The sequence below is a fragment of the Trichechus manatus genome, unplaced genomic scaffold (genome assembly GCF_000243295.1).
Source record: "Trichechus manatus latirostris isolate Lorelei unplaced genomic scaffold, TriManLat1.0 scaffold00143, whole genome shotgun sequence".
NCBI classification, from domain to species: domain Eukaryota; kingdom Metazoa; phylum Chordata; class Mammalia; order Sirenia; family Trichechidae; genus Trichechus; species Trichechus manatus.
In genome coordinates this window covers 4,390,441-4,409,283 of record NW_004444079.1, presented here as the reverse complement: position 1 = coordinate 4,409,283, position 18,843 = coordinate 4,390,441, and the positions used below count along the sequence as shown (strand labels likewise).

General features: G+C 42.7%; 1 protein-coding gene across 1 annotated transcript in view; it reads left to right on the top strand.

The window, feature by feature from the left end:
* The first annotated feature begins 734 nt into the window (after window positions 1–734).
* CEP164 (centrosomal protein 164) overlaps window positions 735–18,843 on the top strand; it is a 77,245-nt gene continuing 59,136 nt past the window's right edge. Inside the window, exons 1-3 of the mRNA XM_023739959.1 lie at window positions 735–837; window positions 9,534–9,658; window positions 14,688–14,799. Coding sequence (XP_023595727.1) covers window positions 9,577–9,658; window positions 14,688–14,799 — 194 coding nt within the window. The 5' untranslated portion in view covers window positions 735–837; window positions 9,534–9,576. The remainder of the gene's footprint in view (window positions 838–9,533; window positions 9,659–14,687; window positions 14,800–18,843) is intronic.

Genomic DNA, 18,843 nt, shown 5'->3' with positions numbered 1-18,843 from the left:
CTTAACTTCTCTAGGAAGTTGAGGATATACAAGAGAAAGGAAGATTTACCCTCTCTGTAAATAAAACTAAAGCTCTTTGGAATTATATTAAAAGCAGCCCCTCTGCTAGACAGGTGTGTGTGTGTGTGGTGTTACACACTGTATCAGGTTTTTTTCACTTAAACAGACTCACTGAAATAACTATAACAGACATTATCCCCATGCAAGATTTGAGTTCTAGTGAAAAGATGGGCAACAGAAACTAGATCTCTTAACTCCCAGTCAGTTGTTTATTGATTTAATCGGGGTACAGAGGAGCTACTGTTTTGAGGGTGAGTTTCCATTACCGTACATTCACATTTACTTTGTTTATTAAAAGCTCAATGGATTGATTATTGATGGTCAGTGTATTATTCACCTAGTATTAGCCATATGACTGACAAATGATGATCATTCAATTGTCACATTTAATTCACATTACTATAAATACTTTGAATGGCCAGTCACTGCTCGGGAAGAAATTGCCCTCGTGTCTAAATTCAGGGCTCTCAACCCTGGGAGGACCCGTATTTGTTATCTTGAACTACAACTCCCATCGTGCAAGGGGAAACGTGCAGCACTCCTGCGGGATCCAACGGGACCGCTAGCCAATCCAATACAAGAGCTCTCATCAGCGACCTATTGGCTGCGGGTAAAGGCGGGACTCTCAGTTGCTAGGTTGGTACTTTTTCCGGAAGTGGTTGTTGGCCGCTGCAGGGCAACACCCCGGCGTCCCTGGAAGCGGGGAGCCGGGGTGCTGCTGGGGAAGCTGCGCAGAGGCCGGAGCCATCGGCCAGAGCCTCCTGGAGTTGGGGACGGGTGAGGACCTCCTCAAGGGAGGGGTTCGGTGGCGGGAAAGGAGGCAAGCGGGAGAGTTAAGGGCACACTTGTGTGCCAACGAGCGGAACGTGCATGAGTGTGGTCGGGCAGTGAGGGAAGAAGTGAAAAAGGAGCGGTCGGACGAGTGTGCCTCTACTCAACATCTCTTCTTGTCCTGCTCTTGAGTGGGCAGATGGGGCCCCTGGGCTGGAGGTGCTGGGGGTGATTGAACAGTGAGCCCGTGCGCGAGTGACAGAGGGCAGTGGGCAACGTGTGTGAACCTGCTGAGGGCGCTCGTTTATTTACCCTATTCACAGTGTGTAAGGCCTGGCCCTCTGAACCCTGCTTGAATACTTCACTGCGGGAAAGCTTCCCTTTCCGATTCCAGAGCTAACCCAACCTTATGTTATCTTTTGGCCAGCTAGGGAAGTTAAAAGTTTTATTTTTTCTTGCATGATTCAAAAATTTACCTTCTCTATCTAGAAACGCTCTCCTCACTTGGCTTCCACGACCCCGGCTCTCATGGTTCTAACTCACCCTTTCTCAGCAGCCTTTGCAGGCCCCTCATTTCCACTCACCACGCTCCATCTCTGAGTGTTTTTCACCCAGCATTTCCGTTACCATCTATTCAGTGGTGACTCCCTGAACTACGTCTCCAGCCAGATCTTTTTCCTAAGCCCAGACCTGCTTTCTGATCATTTTTAACTGAATGCCTCCCCAACTTTCTCTGGTTTCTCCAATCTACTTCTCCTCTGTTTCCGATCTCAGTGAAGGACTTCACCGTTCACTTGGTCAGCCAAGTTTACACCTGGAATTCATTCATCTAATGTAACATTTGTTGGGCATGTCCTATATTCTAGGCTGTAGATGGGGCTACCAGTTGGGCAAAGCATAGAAGTGAACAGATAATCACAATATACTAAGTGCTCTGATTTCCCTCCTCCCTCTCCCTCACTTGCTACATAAATCAAGTCCCACTGCCTCCTGATACCCCTAGAATCTGGCTCTTCCTTTTTGTTCTCACAGCCACGACTAAATTAATAATTTCTTGCCTTGTACTTTCCTGACAGCTTCCTATGTGGTCTTGCTGCCTCTGTTCTTGCATTCCTCTGGTTAGTTCTTAAGTGGCTGTCAGAATCATTTTTCTAAAATACAAACGTGATCATGCCAATTTCCTTCGTGAAATGCTGTGAGGGCTTCTCATCATGTCTAGCATGTAGGCTCAGTCCTTCCAGGCCCTTTATAATATGCTCCTTGCCTTCCATTCTAGATCTCTCTCCCACCGCTTCCCCCACTGTCCTTTGTGCTCTGATCATGTCAGAGTGGTTAAGAGCTCAGGCTTCGGAGTTAGATAGAAATGAGTTTGTGCTTGTTCTGCTGTGCCATTTGCTAGCTGTGAAACCGTGGGCAACTTTTTTTTTTTTTTTTTAACCTTGCTAAACCTCAGTCTCCTTATTTGAAAAATGGGGATATTAATGTCTACCTCATAGTGTGGTTAAGAGGATGAGGTGAGATGATACATGTAAAGCACTTAGTACGATTGCCAGAAAATTCAGGTGTTCAGTGAAGATAAGCTTTTGTTGTCATAATTAATTCCCTGAGCTCACCTTACTCTTTCATGCCTCTTTGCCTTTGTGTATGCTGTTCCTTCTGCTGTCAGTTCCCTTACTCATCTTATCCTGGTGAGCTGCTTATCCTTCAAGAACCATTTCAATGGTCTTCTACTTGCGATGGCTTTCCCTGATCTTCCAAAGTAAATTTAGTTCCTCTTACCTTTGGGTCCCATTGTAATTTCTGTTGCTTCCCTTAACGAGCTTAACCCGTTATGTACTCATGTACTTACATGTTTGGCTTCCCAAGTGGTCTGAGTTTGAGTTTAGCACCGTGTGTAATCAGGCTTGTAGCCCTCACACGTAGCACAGTGCCTGGCCCATGGTAGGCGTTCGATAAGTGGTTTTTGAATGTCTGAATGACCTTAACTTACATTCCCTGGTACTGGATCTGTTCTCTGGAGCAATGCAGAATAAGCCCTTTAAATACAATAATAGTAATAACAACAACAGCTAACATTTATTGAGATCTTGCTATGCTTTAAACACTTTACATGTATTGAATCATTTAATGCTCACAATCCTTTGACATAGGCATTGTTGTTATCCCCATTTGATGGATGAGGACACTGAGGCGAAGAGAGGTTAAGTAACTTGCCCAAGATTTTCCAGCTAGTAAGCGGCAGAGCTGGGATTCAAAGCTAAGAATGTTCCAAAACCTATGCCCACTACCACAACGCCATGAATGCTAATGTCTTCTGCCTTTTCCCCAGTGCCTCCTCCAGAAAATCTTTTCTTTTCTGTAGTGAACATTTCTTATAATTGTTGGAGCAGGGTGGTAGAAATAAATTTTCAGGAACCCAAATTATGCATATGAGTATGTGTGCTCTGTTAGTATGCATACTTTTTGGCTGTGCTGAGAAAGTAGAGAGTGTTCATAGGAGGATAACCTATGGGAAACAATGACATATAATGCATAGAAAAGATCTAGGAATACTTAGCTTGGAGTAGAGAAGCCTTGGCTTGCTGTTTGTAGGTCGAGAGGGCAGAACTGGACAAAGGGAAGGAGGTTTCTTAGAAATGAATTGGCAATACTCTCAGTAATAATTTTAACTAATGTTGAATTTATTTAACATTTATTATGTATCAGGCACTGTGCTAGGTACTTTAAGTATTTCATTTGCAAACAACCTTTTTTATTGTGGTAAAAATATATATAACAAAACATTTGCCATTTCAGCATTTTGACATGTCCAGTTCACAGTGACATTAATTATGTTCACCATACTGTGCAACCATCAACACAGTCCGTTTCCAAATTTTTTCATTACCCTTAACAGAAACTCAGTGTCCCTTAAGCAATAACTTTCCCTCTCCCCCTCCCAGCCAGCCCTAGTAACCGCTAGTAAACTTTATATTAGATATTTCATATCAGTGGGATCATACACTATTTGTCCTTTTATGTCTGATCAAAAAGCCTTTTTAAAAATTTTTTATTTTTTTTTAATTTGTGATTAAACAAATTTTATTGTGCTTTAGGTGAAAGTTTAGAGCGCAAATTAGTTTCTCATTCAAAAATTTATATACAACTTGTTTTGTGACATTGGTTGCAATCCCCGCAATGTGTCAGCACTCTTCCCCTTTCCCTTTCCACCTCGCGTTCCCCGTGTCTATTCGTCCAGTCTTCCTGTCCCTTTCTGCCTTCTCGTCTTTGCTTTTGGGCAGATGTTGCCCATTTGGTCTCTTATACTTGATTGAACTAAGAAGCACGTTCCTCATGTATATTATTGTTTGTTTTATAGGCTTGTCTAATCTTTGGCTGAAAGTTGGGCTTCCAGAGTGGCTTCAGTTCTGAGTTACAGGGTGTCTGGGGCCATAGTCTCAGGGGTTCCTTCACTTTCTGTCCAACCAGTAAGCCTGTTTTTTTTTTTTTTTTTTTTTTGTGAGTTTGAATTTTGTTCTACATTTTTCTCCTGCTGTCTTCGGAACCCTCTATTGTGATCCCTGTAAAAGCGTCAGTGGTGGTAGCTGGGCACCATCCAATTCTTCTGGGCTCAGGCTGGTGGAGACTGTGGTTCATGTGGTTCATTAGTCCTTTCAGATAGCCTTTTGATGTAGATTATCATGATTGCTTGAATTACACACATGAGGTTATTGAAGCTTAGAGAGGTGACATACCTTGCCTAAGATCATACAGCTAGTAAGTGAAAGAGCTGGGATTTGAATCCAGACTTTCTGGCCTCAAAGCTTGTGCTTTGACCACTATGCTGTCTGTTATTTGAAGCATGGAGAACAAAAATTTAGCATGGGAAGGGAAGTTGGACCAAAGCTACTATGGGCGTTTCCACTCTTGAGATTCCTTGGTTTTATGTTAGCGATTTATAGCAGTGATCCAGCTCCTACAGTTTCCATAGGCCTAGTTGGAAAGTGCAGAGGAAGGAGGAGGCATAAGCCTCACAAGTTTGTGGTCTAACAGCAGCACAGTCCCATGAAAAAAGTAATGTTCGGAGAAATGTGGCCATAAACACATGAAAATTGTGTCCTCAGTGCTGAGGTGGTTATGGGTTCTCAGGAGAGGATGAGGTTAGCTAGGGAAGGCTTCCTGGAGGAGGTGTATGAGCTACTCCTTTTTTGGTAGATTCTGACGTTGGCAGGAGATAGATGAGGGCAGTTGGATGGCTCCTCCCCCACAACTCCATGGCTTGTGGTGGGTCTCAGGCCAGGCGACAAGTAGGTCTCATTCGATCTGTTGGTAACCGCTGCGTGGAGTACCGTATTGATGGTTCTGAAACCATGTCTAGGATGCAGTTGATTAGTGATGTTCATCATGATCGCAGGCTTGGAGGAAAATGTGAGGACGTATTTTCCATACCAGATCTAAGGGCTGCTTACTTAGGCTTTTCTCATCTTCTCCTCTGTTAACACCCTAGTCCAAGTTACCATCATCTCTCACCTAGATGATCTCATGGTTTTCTGCCTGCTCTCCCTGCATCCACTCTGATTTTCTTCCTTCCAATCTGGCTTCCATGCCAGTCTGTATTCCCAACAGATGCCGGAGTGATCTCTATAAAATGTTTACCTGGGAAAACCCTTTTCTGGCCTCCGCTTTACGCTAAAGGCCAAGTTCTCGTCATCACCTAACTCCTGCCCACCTACTCAGCATCATCTCGAACTATGCTGCTTCTTGGTTGGTGGTGTTTCCTGTTGAAGGGCCTTTGCACATACTACTTCCTCTGTTAGAATGCTTGTTTCTTCTCTCTGTGTCTAGTGAATACCTATTCGTCCTTCAGTTCTCAGAATAAAAAAAAAAATCGCTCTTGAGTTGATTCCAGGTGTGTCAGAGTAAAACTGTGCTCCACAGGGTTTTCAATGATGAGTTTTTGGAAGTAGATCACTAGGCGTTTTTCTCAAAGTGCCTCTGGGTGGGCTCAAACCGCCAACCTTTTGGTTAGCAGCCGAGCACGTTAACTGTTTGTACCAACCGGGGACTCCATTTTCAGCATAGGCATCATCTAAATCAGGCTCTTTTCCTTCAGAGATCTTACCTCATTTGTAATAATACATTTATTTGTGACTGTTGATTTATTTGTCTTTCTCCGTCACTAGATTAGCTCTAGGAGAGTAGCAGCTACATGTGTTTCCAAGCACTGTTATTTCTCTAGTGCCTAGTGATGTGCTTGGCATTTGGTAAACATGCAGTAAATATTTCTTGAATGAGTAAATGATTTCTAGTAGCCATTAGAGCCCTGGTGGCACGTGGTTAAAGAGCTCAGGCTGCTAACCAAAAAAAAGATCGACAGTTCAAATCCACCAGCCACTCCTTGGAAACCCTATGGGGCAGTTCTACTCTGTCCTGTAGGATTGCTATGAGTCAGAATCGACTCAATGGCAATGGGTTAATGGGATAGTAGCCATTAAATAAATATGATTTATCTTTCCACCTTCCTCTTTCCTACACCTCCTGCCCCTTTTTGGTCCTGTCCTGGACCCACTTCTTTACTGAAGCCAAGTAAGGTAAGGAAAGAAGATAGAATACAGCCTACCCATATTTTAATTTTTTTCCAGCAGAAAATTTGCTTGAAATTTGGATGATCCATGAATTCAGATTCCCAGGTTCTTCCTGACCTTTAAATAGTTAAACGTAGATACCTTTTTTTTTTGCCACAAGAACAGAGATTTTACCTGTTTCATGCTTTCTGGAGATGAGATGAGTCTAGGGATAGATGACAGTTCTCAGTGCAGAATTTCTCAGATCCTCCGTAATGGTTAATACAATGCCTTGTATAGAGCTTGTGCTTAATAAATGCTTGTCGGGTTAAATAGTGCCCACCAGACTGCTATTCAGGCTGCTACTGATTCCTCCCTCCCCATGCATGGACCTTTTCTCTTTCTCTCCCCTCCCTAACTAAGAGGATTAAAGAATCAGGTGAATCCTTGAGCCACCAGGCTGTGGACCACATCTGTAGCCTTGGGTCGTGGTACTTTTCTGCTCTGCTTTTCGAGAGTCAGTGGCAGGTAGGCCCTACTCATTCCTGATTGTAGGTGTAGAGACTTGAGCATTACATCATCAAGCTATCTGTGTTCTTCATAGGGTAGGGAGCAGATTCCCACTTCACCTTATTTATTGCAGAGAAGAATCCTTTTTCCTTTGGTTCTTTCTTCCTGAGGTGAGAAGTTACTGCTTGGAGGTATCATGATGGGAACAAGATGGGGCAGAGTCTGGCTTCCTTGGAGCCCAGTGGACTAACACTGGACACAATGTCTTGTGAGCCTAAGGCAGGACACCTCCCTTGCCGTCTCTCAGCTGTCATGGTGCAGAAAGGGCCACAGTCACGGTCCTTGATAGATCCTTTGTTGTTTGTCAAGGGTCCCTCTCTAGGTATCTTAGAACAGGTTCAGGTTACCAGATCCAGCCATTTCCTGAGCCCCTGCCATCTTTTTGATGACAGTCTTTCTGTTCACTTCTCTTTGAAGAGAGCTTTTGATGCCCACTGCTTCAGGTGGCAGAGTGACAGTTTCTGAAGAGGTGGGTACCCAGGAGAGGCCAGGACCTGCTGCTGCAGACCCTTTTGGTCACACCTGGTGTGCCGACTCCTCCTCAGTTGGGGGAGGCACTTTGAGCAGGGCTAGTCGCGGCAGCCATTTTACAGGATGACTTGCCTCTACTTCCTTGGGCTGCAGTGTAGGAGCTGCACAGGGGAGAGCTGGTGTGACCTGGGAGTCCTGAGGTGGTTTGCAGGAGGGGAGGTGGAGAGGGAGGAGCAGTTCTAGAACTACACCAGCTTGTCAGTTGAAGAATTTGGCACCACCGCATCCCTGGAGCTAGAAACCTTGGATTCAAGTTGATCTTCTTTCTACGCCTTACCCCATACCCTGGTCCTGTTAAGTCTAATATCACGGTGTCTCTTGTATCTGTCCCTTCTCCATTCCCACAGCTTCTGCCCTAGTTTAAGCCCTCATCATCTTTCACCTGGGTGACAGCCTTCTCAGTGGTTTTCCTGACACTAGTCTCTCATTTCCCCTGTCCAGCCATGCCACGCTGTCAGAGTGCTCGTCCCAAAGAAAGGCCAGCCTGTGTCACTTTCCTTCACCAAAGCCCTCAGTGACTCCCCTTTGCTACAGGGCATAGTCAAGGTCTTTAGCATGGTCTTCAAGGCTCTCCATGACCAGACCCTTACCTGGCTTTCCACTCCAGCCCCTGCCATGCGCACTGTTATCCGGCAAACCAGAACACTTGCTCTGCATGTGGTGCTCCCTCTGTCTAGAACACCTTTCTCCGCTTTCAGAATTCTTGTCAACCTTCAGTCCCCAGCTCCTTGACAAAGCCTTCCTTCATCCCTTCAGTGGGAATTTGTTACTTCTGTCTTAGTTGCAAGAGCCCTGGTGGCGCAGTGGTTAAGCACTTGGCTGCTAATTGAAAGGTTGGAGGTTCGAACCCACCAGCCGTTCTGTGGGGGAAAGATGTGGCAATCTGCTTTGGTAAAGATTATAGCCTTGGAAACCCTATGGTGCAGTTTTATTTTTTTCCTGGCATGTAAAATATTATTATTATTCTTTCTTTTTTTTAGTTGTACTTTAGATGAAGGTTTACAGAGCAAACTAGTTTCTCATTCAACAGTTAATACACATATTGTTTTGTGACATTGGTTGCCAACTCCACGACATGTCAACGCTCTCCCCTTCTTGACCTTGGGTTCTCCATCACCAGCTTTTCTGCCCCTTCCTGCCTTCTCGTCCTTGCCCTATGGGGTAGTTGTACTCTGTCCTTTAGGGTTGCTATGAGTTGAAATTGACTCATGGGTTTGATTTGGGTTTTATCTTAATAGCCCAGAGCAAGAGACTTTTCCTTTCTGCTACTGTTGAAGTTGTGTATGCTGCTTCCATGAGGTTTTAAGCTCCCTGAGGACATTATTGAATATAAGTAGGGACTTGTAATTAGGGATACAAGTTGAGACAGTAAGGAGCCCTGATGGTGCAGTGGTTATGCTTCCGTAAAGATTACAGCCTTGGAAACCCCACAGGGCAGTTCTACTCTGTCCTATAGTGTCACTATGAGTTGGAATCAATTCTACGGCGATGGGTTTGGTTGAGACAGTGTGACTGTGCACTGGGTTATGCTGGTATATGGGGGTGTGTGTGCTACTGCTTATTTTGGTGTCAGCCCTGGTGGTGTAGTGGTTAAGAGCTCAGCTGCTAATCAAAAGGTTGGCAGTTCAAACCCACCAGCCGCTCCTTGGAAACCCTATGGGGCAGTTCTTCTCTGTCCTGTAGGGTTGCTGTGAGTCAGAACAGACTCCATGGCACCTGACAACAACAACAACAGGGCTCTGAGCTGGGGGCCCTACACTGTTAATTCTTTTTCCTTTTTGGGGATAAGAAATCAAACCTTGAGAGAGCCAGCCTTCCAGACTTTTTGTGGTTTGCAGAGTGTTCAGCAGTCCTGTGGAAGGTGCCCCTCAGAGAACTTTCCCAGAACCAGAGCTTGTAAGGCCTGAGTTCTGAGCTGCTGGGGTCCCATCCTCTAACATCCCTGACTCCTGGGGAATCTCAGGCTAAGCTGGCTTTCAGAGTCTGATCTGACTCAAGTGCACCATAAGCCAGGTCCAACTTTTCCCTTTCTAAGCTGGGTCACTGATTTTTCCTTAGGTTGCAGGTCTCTGGGATCCAGGTGTTTGAGCCCCGACCAAACATGGCCGGACGACCCATTCGCATAGGAGACCAGCTGGTTCTGGAGGAAGATTATGATGAGACCTACATTCCCAGTGAGCAAGGTAAGAGGCCATTGGTGTATTGTAATAGTTCTTTGAGGGCAGGGACAATATATGATTTATTTTTGTGCTTCCTGTGCCATGTATGGTACATGCACATGGCTGCTCAGTATAATTGGATTAGATCGGGGTTGGCAGACTATAGCCCATGGGCCTAATCTGACCTGTTGCGCGTTTTTGTAAATAAAGTTTTATTGGAAAATGGCCATGCGTATTTGTTTATGTGTTATCTATGGCTGCTTTTGTGCTACAGTGATAGCATTGAGTAGTTGTGACAGTGATCATATAACCCACAAAACCTAAAATATTTACTACCTGCCCTTTATAGAAGAGGTTTGCTCACCCTGGGTTAGATCAATGATTTGTTTTGAATGAAAATATAGTAAGGGATATCATGAAATAGAGTGTGTCCTGAGGCTAATCGAAAGCCCATTTTCTTAAGAACAAACTAAAGCATATTTTTAAAACAATAGTAACATTATTAATAACAATAACATAATTTATTGAGTGCTACTATGTTTCAGGCACTGTTCTAAGAACTTTACGTGTATTAACCTTTTCAACCCTGATAGCAACTCCATTAGTTAGGTACTATTATTATCCCCATCTTACAGATGAGAAAACCAAGGCACAGAAAGGTTAAGGAACTTTCCTACACTTACACAGTTCTGCTAATTGGTGGAGCTAGGACCCACACCCAGGTATTATAACTCCAGAGCCTACACTTTTAACTAATCACTCTGCTGTTTTTTTGGGTGAAGATTCCTTTGACATTCTGATGAGTTACAGACTTAGGCACACAAATTTAGCTTACAATTTCAGGTAGTTTATGGACCTTTTAGAGGGGGCGGGGATTTAAAAACTCCTGCATCCCAGGAGTAATGGATGTCAAATTAAACCCTGGACTTTGCTTATAGCATAGAGTTTTATTTGTTAATTTTTTTGCCATAAAGAAGTCTTTTATTTTTATGTTAAATTTATCAGTCCATTCTTATATGGCCTCTAAATGTTGTATAATAGTTAGAAATGCCTTTCCACTCCAAGGATAAAATACTTTTCTTGTGTTTTCTATGATTTCATTTTTTTACATTTAAATCTTTGATCAATATGGAATTTCTCTCCTAGTGTATGTTGTGGAGTATGGATCTAATTTTCTTTTTATCCAGATACCTATTAATTGTTCCTGTGCCATTAATAGAATATTTCATCTTTTCCCCACTGATTTGGATGCCACCCTGTGTGTATTTGGTCTACTTTCTTCTGGTCCATTGGACTGTTTATTCATATACTGGTACCATGCTCTTAATTTGTTCATAATTAATTTTAATATCCAGTAGGGCTAAAACACCCTCATTACTCTTCTTTTTTCAAAGTTTTCTTGGCTATCTTGTTTGTTTTATTTCCCCATGAACCTTAGAATCACCTTGTCCAGTTCTGGAGAGGACTGAGTATGGGGGAACTGTTGGTATTTTGGGAGGAATTATTTTAAATTTATGAACACCTAGGGAAGATTGATATCTTTATGAAGTTAAGTCTTCTATCCAAGAACATCATATTCTTTTCCATTTGTGTCTTTTTTGGTGTCTGTGATCATTAAGGTTGTGTGTCAACTTGGCTGGGCCATGATTCTCAGCAGTTTGGCAGTTATGATGTAATTTGGTAGTCATGTGATGATGTGACCACTTTCATGGTGACATTTGATATAATGTGATCACCTCCGTGATGGAATCTGCTGTGAGTAGCCAGTCAGTTGAAAGGGGGCTTCCTTGGGCATGTAGCCTGCACTGAATGTAAGTGAACTCTCTGCCAAGGCTTTCAGGCTTTTGCTTGCTGTGGATACTGCGGCTGTCTCCTGTTCATCTGACCTCCAGTTCTTGGGATTTGAGCTAGCAGCTTACCTGTGATCTTGCCTGCCAGTCTTGGGATTTGTGGGTCTTTGAAGCCTGTGAATAAGAGCCCTGATGTCTGACCTTCTGATCTTGGGTTTGCGAGCCCCTGTGGCTACGTGAATCAGGAGAAGCCTCCAGCCTGACCTATGGATTTGAGACGTTCCAGCCTCTGCAACCATGTGGGCTATTTCCTTGATATAAATCTCTTTATATAGATATTTATATGCTTTACTGGTTTTGCTTCTCTAGAGAAGCCAGCCTAAGATAGACTCCATTTACAATAGCAACCAAAAAAGATACAATATTTAAGAAATACACTGAGCAAGAAATGTGCAAGACTTATGTGAAGAAAACTTTAAATCACTCCTGAAGTATACTGTCTTAGGCTCGGTTCTTAAATATTTTATCTTTTTCATTGCTATTGTAAATGGAGTCTATCTTAGGCTGGCTTCTCTAGAGAAGCAAAACCAGTGAAGTGTGTATGTATATATGTGTGTATATATATATATATATATAGAGAGAGAGAGAGAGAGACTGGCAAGTCCCAAGTCCATGGGTCAGATGTCAGAGACTGGAGGCTTCTCCTGACTCATGTAACTGCAGGGGCTGACAAGATTGGCAGGTCAGACGGCAGGCTGCTGGCTCACAGGCTGAGGAGGCTGATGAATCCCAAGACTGGCAGGCAATATGACAGGCTTCTGGCTCAAGTCCCAAGAGCTGGAGGTCAGATGATGACAAGCTGGGTGCAGGATCCAGAGCAAGCAAGTGAGCTTTGCCAGAATGTCCATGTGTATATATTGTATGCAGGCCACGCTCCTGAGGAAACTCCCCTTAAAACTGATTAGCTGATCACATCATGGGGGATGACTACGTCATTATATAACTGCCAAACTACATTATTACATAACTGCCAAACCACTGAGAATCATGACCCAGCCAAGTTGACAACAACCTTAACTATCACAGAGTCTAATGTTTTTCTAAGGATGTTTATAAAAACTCTATTCTGCTCAGCCCAAGTTTAGACATTCTGAGCTCAAGACATCATTTTCTCTTCCTAGACTATCTCAATAGCTTCCTAATCAGCCTCCCAGCTTATACTCTTCCCATCCTCCAGTCTATGCTCCACAGAGTAGCCAGAGTCATCTTCTTACAGTGTAAATCAGATCATATCAGGGCTCTGCTTTTAATAAATTTGCATTGTACTAAGTAGCGCCCCCTTACTGTGGTGTGCAGGGCTCTTCATGACTCGGTCCAGCCCACCTGGCTAGGTTCACCTGGTGCCACTTCTTCCCTTGCTCGCTCTGCTAGTCACATTGGCCTTCCTTGACAGCCCTGAGGTGGACCAACCTGTTTCTTGCCACAGGTCCTTTGCATATGCTCTTTCTCATAACTGAATGGTCTGTCCTCAGTGCTCTGCATGGCTGGCTCCTTGCCTCCTTCAGTTTTCAGCTAAACGTTACCATTCCCGAGAGGCTTTCCTTGACCACCCTTTCTGAAGGAGTGCCCCCTCCACCTTAGTGTTCTGTGTCTCATCCTTTGCTGTCTCAGTTATCTAGTGCTGCTCTAACAGCAGTAACACATATGGGTGGCTTTAACAAACAGAAAGTTATTTTCCCATGCTTTAGGAGGCTAAAAGTCTGAATTCAGGGTGCCAGCTCTAGGGGAAGACTTTCTCTCTCCCTCAGCTCTGGAGGAAGGTCCTTGTCTCTGTGAACTTCTACTCCTGGGCAGTCTTCATGTAGCTTGGTATCTCCTTTCCCCTTTTATATCTCAAAAGAGATTGACTTAAGACATACCCTACACTAATACTGTCTTATTAAAATAACAAAAAAACCCATTCTCAGATGGGATTGTGACCATGGGTATGGGGTTAGGATTTACAACCCATACTTTTGGGGGATGCAATTCAATTCATAATACTCGTTTACTTCTTTCATTACATTTATTAGAAGCTTTAATCTTTTATATTTATTCGTTTACCTCTTTACTGGCTGTCTCTTCTATTAGAATATAATCTCCATAAGGGCAACGACATATATCTCTTATTCATGGCTATCCGAAGTGCCTGGCACATAGGAAGCACTCAAAAAACATTTGTGAAATCAATGAATCAGTTAATCCCTGGCTAGATATGGTCCCTTGAAAAAATGCTTTTTCTTTCCTAGTCCTGGGTGTGTCAACCTCCAAATTCTCCACTGAGATGACCCATCATGATGGTACCTTCCTGGCCTGGGCTGTTAGCAGCTCAAGCTTTGCTGCCCCTTGAGTATTTATTTCTTTATTCCTGGGGCCTCCGGTGACATGTTCCAATGATCATGTGATCTATCTTTTTCTCTCCTGGTGAGATAGCTCTTACCTCAGTACATATATCTCCCCTGTTCCTCCAGATCACAGGCAAAACAAGCTTTTCTAAATGCTTGGATTCCAAGAGTACAGCAAAAGCATTAGAGTCCATGATGTACAGCAAAATTGAAAAAGCAACTCCCTTCATGGGAGAGAGAGTTCAGTGTGTGGGTGAAGAAGGCTGTCTGAGTATCATCCCACTTCCTCACTTCAGAAATCCCTCAGCCCCTCGGCAGAATAAACCACTGCCCTCTCTCTGCTCCCATAGCTCATAGTACACATCTGTGTTATTGCACATATCACCTGATTTGTGCTCTTTTTGTATGTTTGTGAGGTTCTCAAGGGGCTTAGTCGTCTGTAGTTGTTTAAGACATGCTTGTTGAGTAAGTGATTAGTGCTTTCGCACCAGGCTTTAGCAAATCTTGGAAGAGCTGTGTCCTTCCGGTAAGGCTGTCCTCATACTAGACGGTTCTGGCTGTGGCTGTTGGAGTTTTTCCTGAGGCCCCTGCCACAATGAAGTCTTGGTCTTATATTTTTGTCTTTGTTATACTAGGCTTCAGGTGATATTCTTGGAGTATAGAGATAGCATGCCTTGATTCAGGTGTATCATTTATAAACTGAGATTTAAGAAAAAAAGATATGTTTATTATTTATATTAAGAGAAATAATACCTGCTCACTGAAGAGAATTTAGAAAGTAAAGGCAAAATAGAAAAAAAGTTTATTGTGATTTTTGTTTTTCTAACCATCCTCCATTCCATCTCTCTTACCTTCCCCACCCTCCTGCCTCTCCTACAGAAATTCTTGAATTTGCCAGAGAGATTGGTATCGATCCCATCAAGGAACCAGAACTGATGTGGTTGGCACGGGAGGGCATTGTGGCCCCACTGCCCATGGAGTGGAAACCATGGTAAGTCAGCATCAGATATGGTCAGCCCACTGACTTGGCTGGTCAGAGGCCATGGGAGCCTGACACCAGACATCAGCTTTAACTGGCCACCTTCTCCAATCCTGTCCTGCACAGAGTCAGGGACAGCAAAGTGCCATTTCTCTGCTAGGCTGCCTGATGTTTTGGGCCTGAGCCTAGGCTGATTTGATGGTCCCTTTGGAGTACCTGGATGGTGAAAATGGTTACTGTCTTGGCTGCTAACTGAAAGGTTGGAGGTTCAAGTCCACCCAGAGGTACCTTGGAAGAAAGGCCTGGTGATTTACTTCCAAAAAAATCATCCAGGAAATCCCTATGGAGCCCAGTTCTACTCTGACACAATGGGGTCACCATGTGTCAGCATTGGTTTGATGACAGCTGGTTTGGTTTTTGGTTATAATGGGGTTTAGTACTTATATCTGAAGTCAAAGTTGCTCCTGCCTTGGGTCAGATCCTTTCGCACCACCATCTGTTTTGGACATGCTAAGGAGGTGTTGTTATTCCTTGCAAATTGATATTGAGAATGGCAGCTTTACCTCTGTAGTATGTCCAGAATGGATGCTGGTGCTTTAGAGGTTTGTGGTGAGCCTTCGCAGACTGGCAAAGGGTTTCTTTCTCCCTTGGCAACCCACTGTGGCTCTGCCATCCTAATTTGCGTAACCTATTCATGAATAGTGTCTTAGCTAGTGCTGCTGGAACACAAATGCCACAAGTGGGTGGCTTTAAAGAGCAGAAATTTATTTTCTCACAGTTCTGAAGGCTGAAAGTCCAAATCAAGCTCTCAGCCATGTCGATACCTTTCTTGTCAGTAGCCTGGGTGTTCTTTGGCTGCTTGGCCTGTAGACCATCCTCGCATGGCATCTGCCTTCCCAGTATATGCTTGCTTCTGTATCTGATCTGGTGTTTTTATAATTCAGAAGTGGTTAGGACACACCCTGCGATGATATGGCCCCATTAACATAACAAAGAAAATCCTATTCCCGAACAAGATCACATCCAACATATATTTTTGGGGGTGGGGGTGGTGGACAATTCAGCTCATAGCAAATAGGTTCATATTTGCGAATTTGCTCTTATTTTCAATTTTAGTTAGAGCTCTTTGGATTGCAAGGAGCAGAGACTCACTTAGGTTATCTCAGGGAAAGAGAGGTTTATGGTGAGGAAACTCAGACTGGCCAAGGTAGGAAAGCTAAAAGGAGCTATGGTTGCTGCTCCTGTCTCCCTCTTCCTGAGGACTGCCTTGTCCCAGTCATGGTGATACTGTTGCCTCTGTTCTTCACGTTTGTCTGCTCTCCGCTAACTTCCTGCTTCCTTTTCACGTGTGCAGAGCTCTCTCCAAGTTGTCTCCCTGAAGTGAGTGCTATAAGCTTACTTCCTACCTGAAAGTGGAATTTCCCTATGTTGGTTGCAGACTTGTCTCCAGGTGTCTTTGGGGGTCCCCTTTTATGCCAGGGTTGTGGGATTTTGTATACGAGGCATAATTAGCATGTTCTTATCCATACCATTTATTACTTTGGCCATACTTCAAAATGACTAGTTGTAGCCTTACCCTTCTCAGCTGAAGAATCCTAATCCTTTTAGCTTTTCCTCACATGGCAGCCTCCCTGTTCTCTTGATCTTTTTAGCTGCCTTTCCTTGGACCTCCTCCAGTTTCCTGACATCTTTCTTGTGGTAATTCTGTCAGTGATGCACACAGTATTCCAGATGCTGAGGACTCGTGGTTGTGTTTGTAGGATTGGTTTGTAGGATGGTGGTTTCTGCTTTGTTTCCAGTACGCATCCTGATGGAAGGAAGGAACTATCATTGGTTATGGGCCATCTGTGTGCTAGCTGCCTTCTTGTACCTGCTAGTGGTGACTAACACTCTCTCGTCCTATAAGGAGAGTGTGGACCATTTTTCACTTTTTAAAATAAAGTAAGTCATTAAAACTTATGTATACTGCCATCTTTTACCCTTATTCCCTTTCCCAAGGGTAATTACTGTTACTTGATGAATTTTTTCAATTTTCAGAAGAGTTTGTGTAGAATTGGTGTTATTTCTTTCTTAAATGTTTGGCAGAATTCACCAGTTAAACCATTGGAGTCTGGAGTTTTCTTTATGGGAAGATTTTTAACTACAAATTTAGTTTCTTTAATAGATACAGGATTATTGAGGCTTTTCTTGAAAGAGCTTTGGTAGCTTGTGTCTTCCAATGAATTTTATCTGAGTTGTTGAATTTGTTAGCATAAGATTAAGATAGTTGATAGTATTGTCTTATCCTTTCAATATCTGTGGTTATATGACCTCTGTCATTCTTGATAGAAACCCTGGTGGCATAGTGGTTAAGAACTACTGCTGCTAAACAAAAGGTCGGCAGTTCAAATCCACCAGGTGCTCCTTAGAAACCCTATGGGGCAGTTCTCCTCTGTCCTGTAGGGTCGCTATGAGTCAGAATCGACTCAATGGCAGTGGGTTTGGGTTTTTTTTTTTTTTTTTTTTTTCTCATTTTTTTTGTTTTTTTTTTTTTTTTTTTGTCTCATTCTTCATATTGGTTATTTGTATTTTCTCTATTTTCTGATTACTCTGGCTAGAGATTTATAAGTTCTATTAATCTTCTCAAAGAACCATGTTTTGCTTTCATTGATTTTCTCTTTCCTATTTCATTGATTTTTACTCTGATCTTTATTATTTCTTTCTTCTGTTTATTTTAGATTCAATTTGCTCTTTTCCTAGTCTCTTAAGGGTTCACTGTTTTAATTACCATAGCTATATAATAAGAGTTAATATTGGTAGGACAGACGCTTCTATATAGTCCTTAAATTTGTCTTGGCAATTCTCGGTCCTTTACTCTTCCATCGAGGAGCCCTGGTGGTGCAGTGGTTAAAGTGCTCAGCTGCTAACCAAAAAGTTGGCGGTTTCAACCCAACAGCTGCTCCTCGGGAGAAAGATGTGACTGTCTGCTTCTGTAAAGATTTATAGTCTTGGAAACCCTGTGGAGCAGTTCTGCTCTGTTCTATAGGGTCACTCTCTGTTGGAATTGACTCAACAGCAGTGAACTCAGGCTTAAATATTTTTCCATATGAAATTTAGTTTCTCAAAATCTGCCAAAAACTCTTGAAATTTTGATTGGGATTGCATGTGTATTTTATAAATTAATCTGGGGAGAATTGATATCTTTGTAATACCAAGCCTTTTGATCCATGAGCTTTTTTAGGCCCAAATTATGTCCTTCAAAAAAAAAATTCACAATATTCTTCTTAAAATATAGCACATCCTCTGTTGGATTTATTCTAGAGTACCGTCTAATTTTTGGTTGCCATTGCAGGTGGAGTCTTTTAAAATTATTATGGCATTTCTAATTGATTATTACTGGTGAATAGGAGCACTATTGCTTTTTATTATTGGCTTTTATTACTGATCTTATATAACCAGCTGTTGTGTTGACTAAACCATTATTTTAATGGTTTGTAAATCTCTTAGATTTTCTATGCAGAAAAATCATGTAATCTGCAGATAGTCTTTCTATTTCTTCTTGATTCAATTTTGGTAACCTGTTTTTCTAGAAAATTGTCCATTTGGCCTAAGTTTTCTAGTTTATCATCATCAATTCTTAATTTCCTTTTATGGTTTTAGAATGTCTACTGTATCTGTAGTGATGTCCCCTTTGTTTGTAACTTTTTATCTTCCTTGACCAATCTTTCAGAAGTTTGCTTGGTTTATTAATTTCTAAAAAAAAAAAAAAAAACCCAGATTTTTTTGGTTGAACTTTGTCATGAATTGAATTGTGTTCCCCAAAAATATGTGTCAACTTGGCTAGGCCATGATTCCCAGTATTGTGTGATTGTCCACCATTTTGTCATCTGATGTGATTTTCCTGTTGTAATAAATCCTACCTCTATGATGTTAATGAGGCAGGATTAGAGGCAGTTATGTTAATGAGGCAGGACTCAATCTACAAGATTAGGTTGTGTCTTAAGTCAGTCTCTTTTGAGATATAAAAGAGAAGCGAGCAAAGAGACACTGGGACCTCATACCACCAAGAAACAAGAG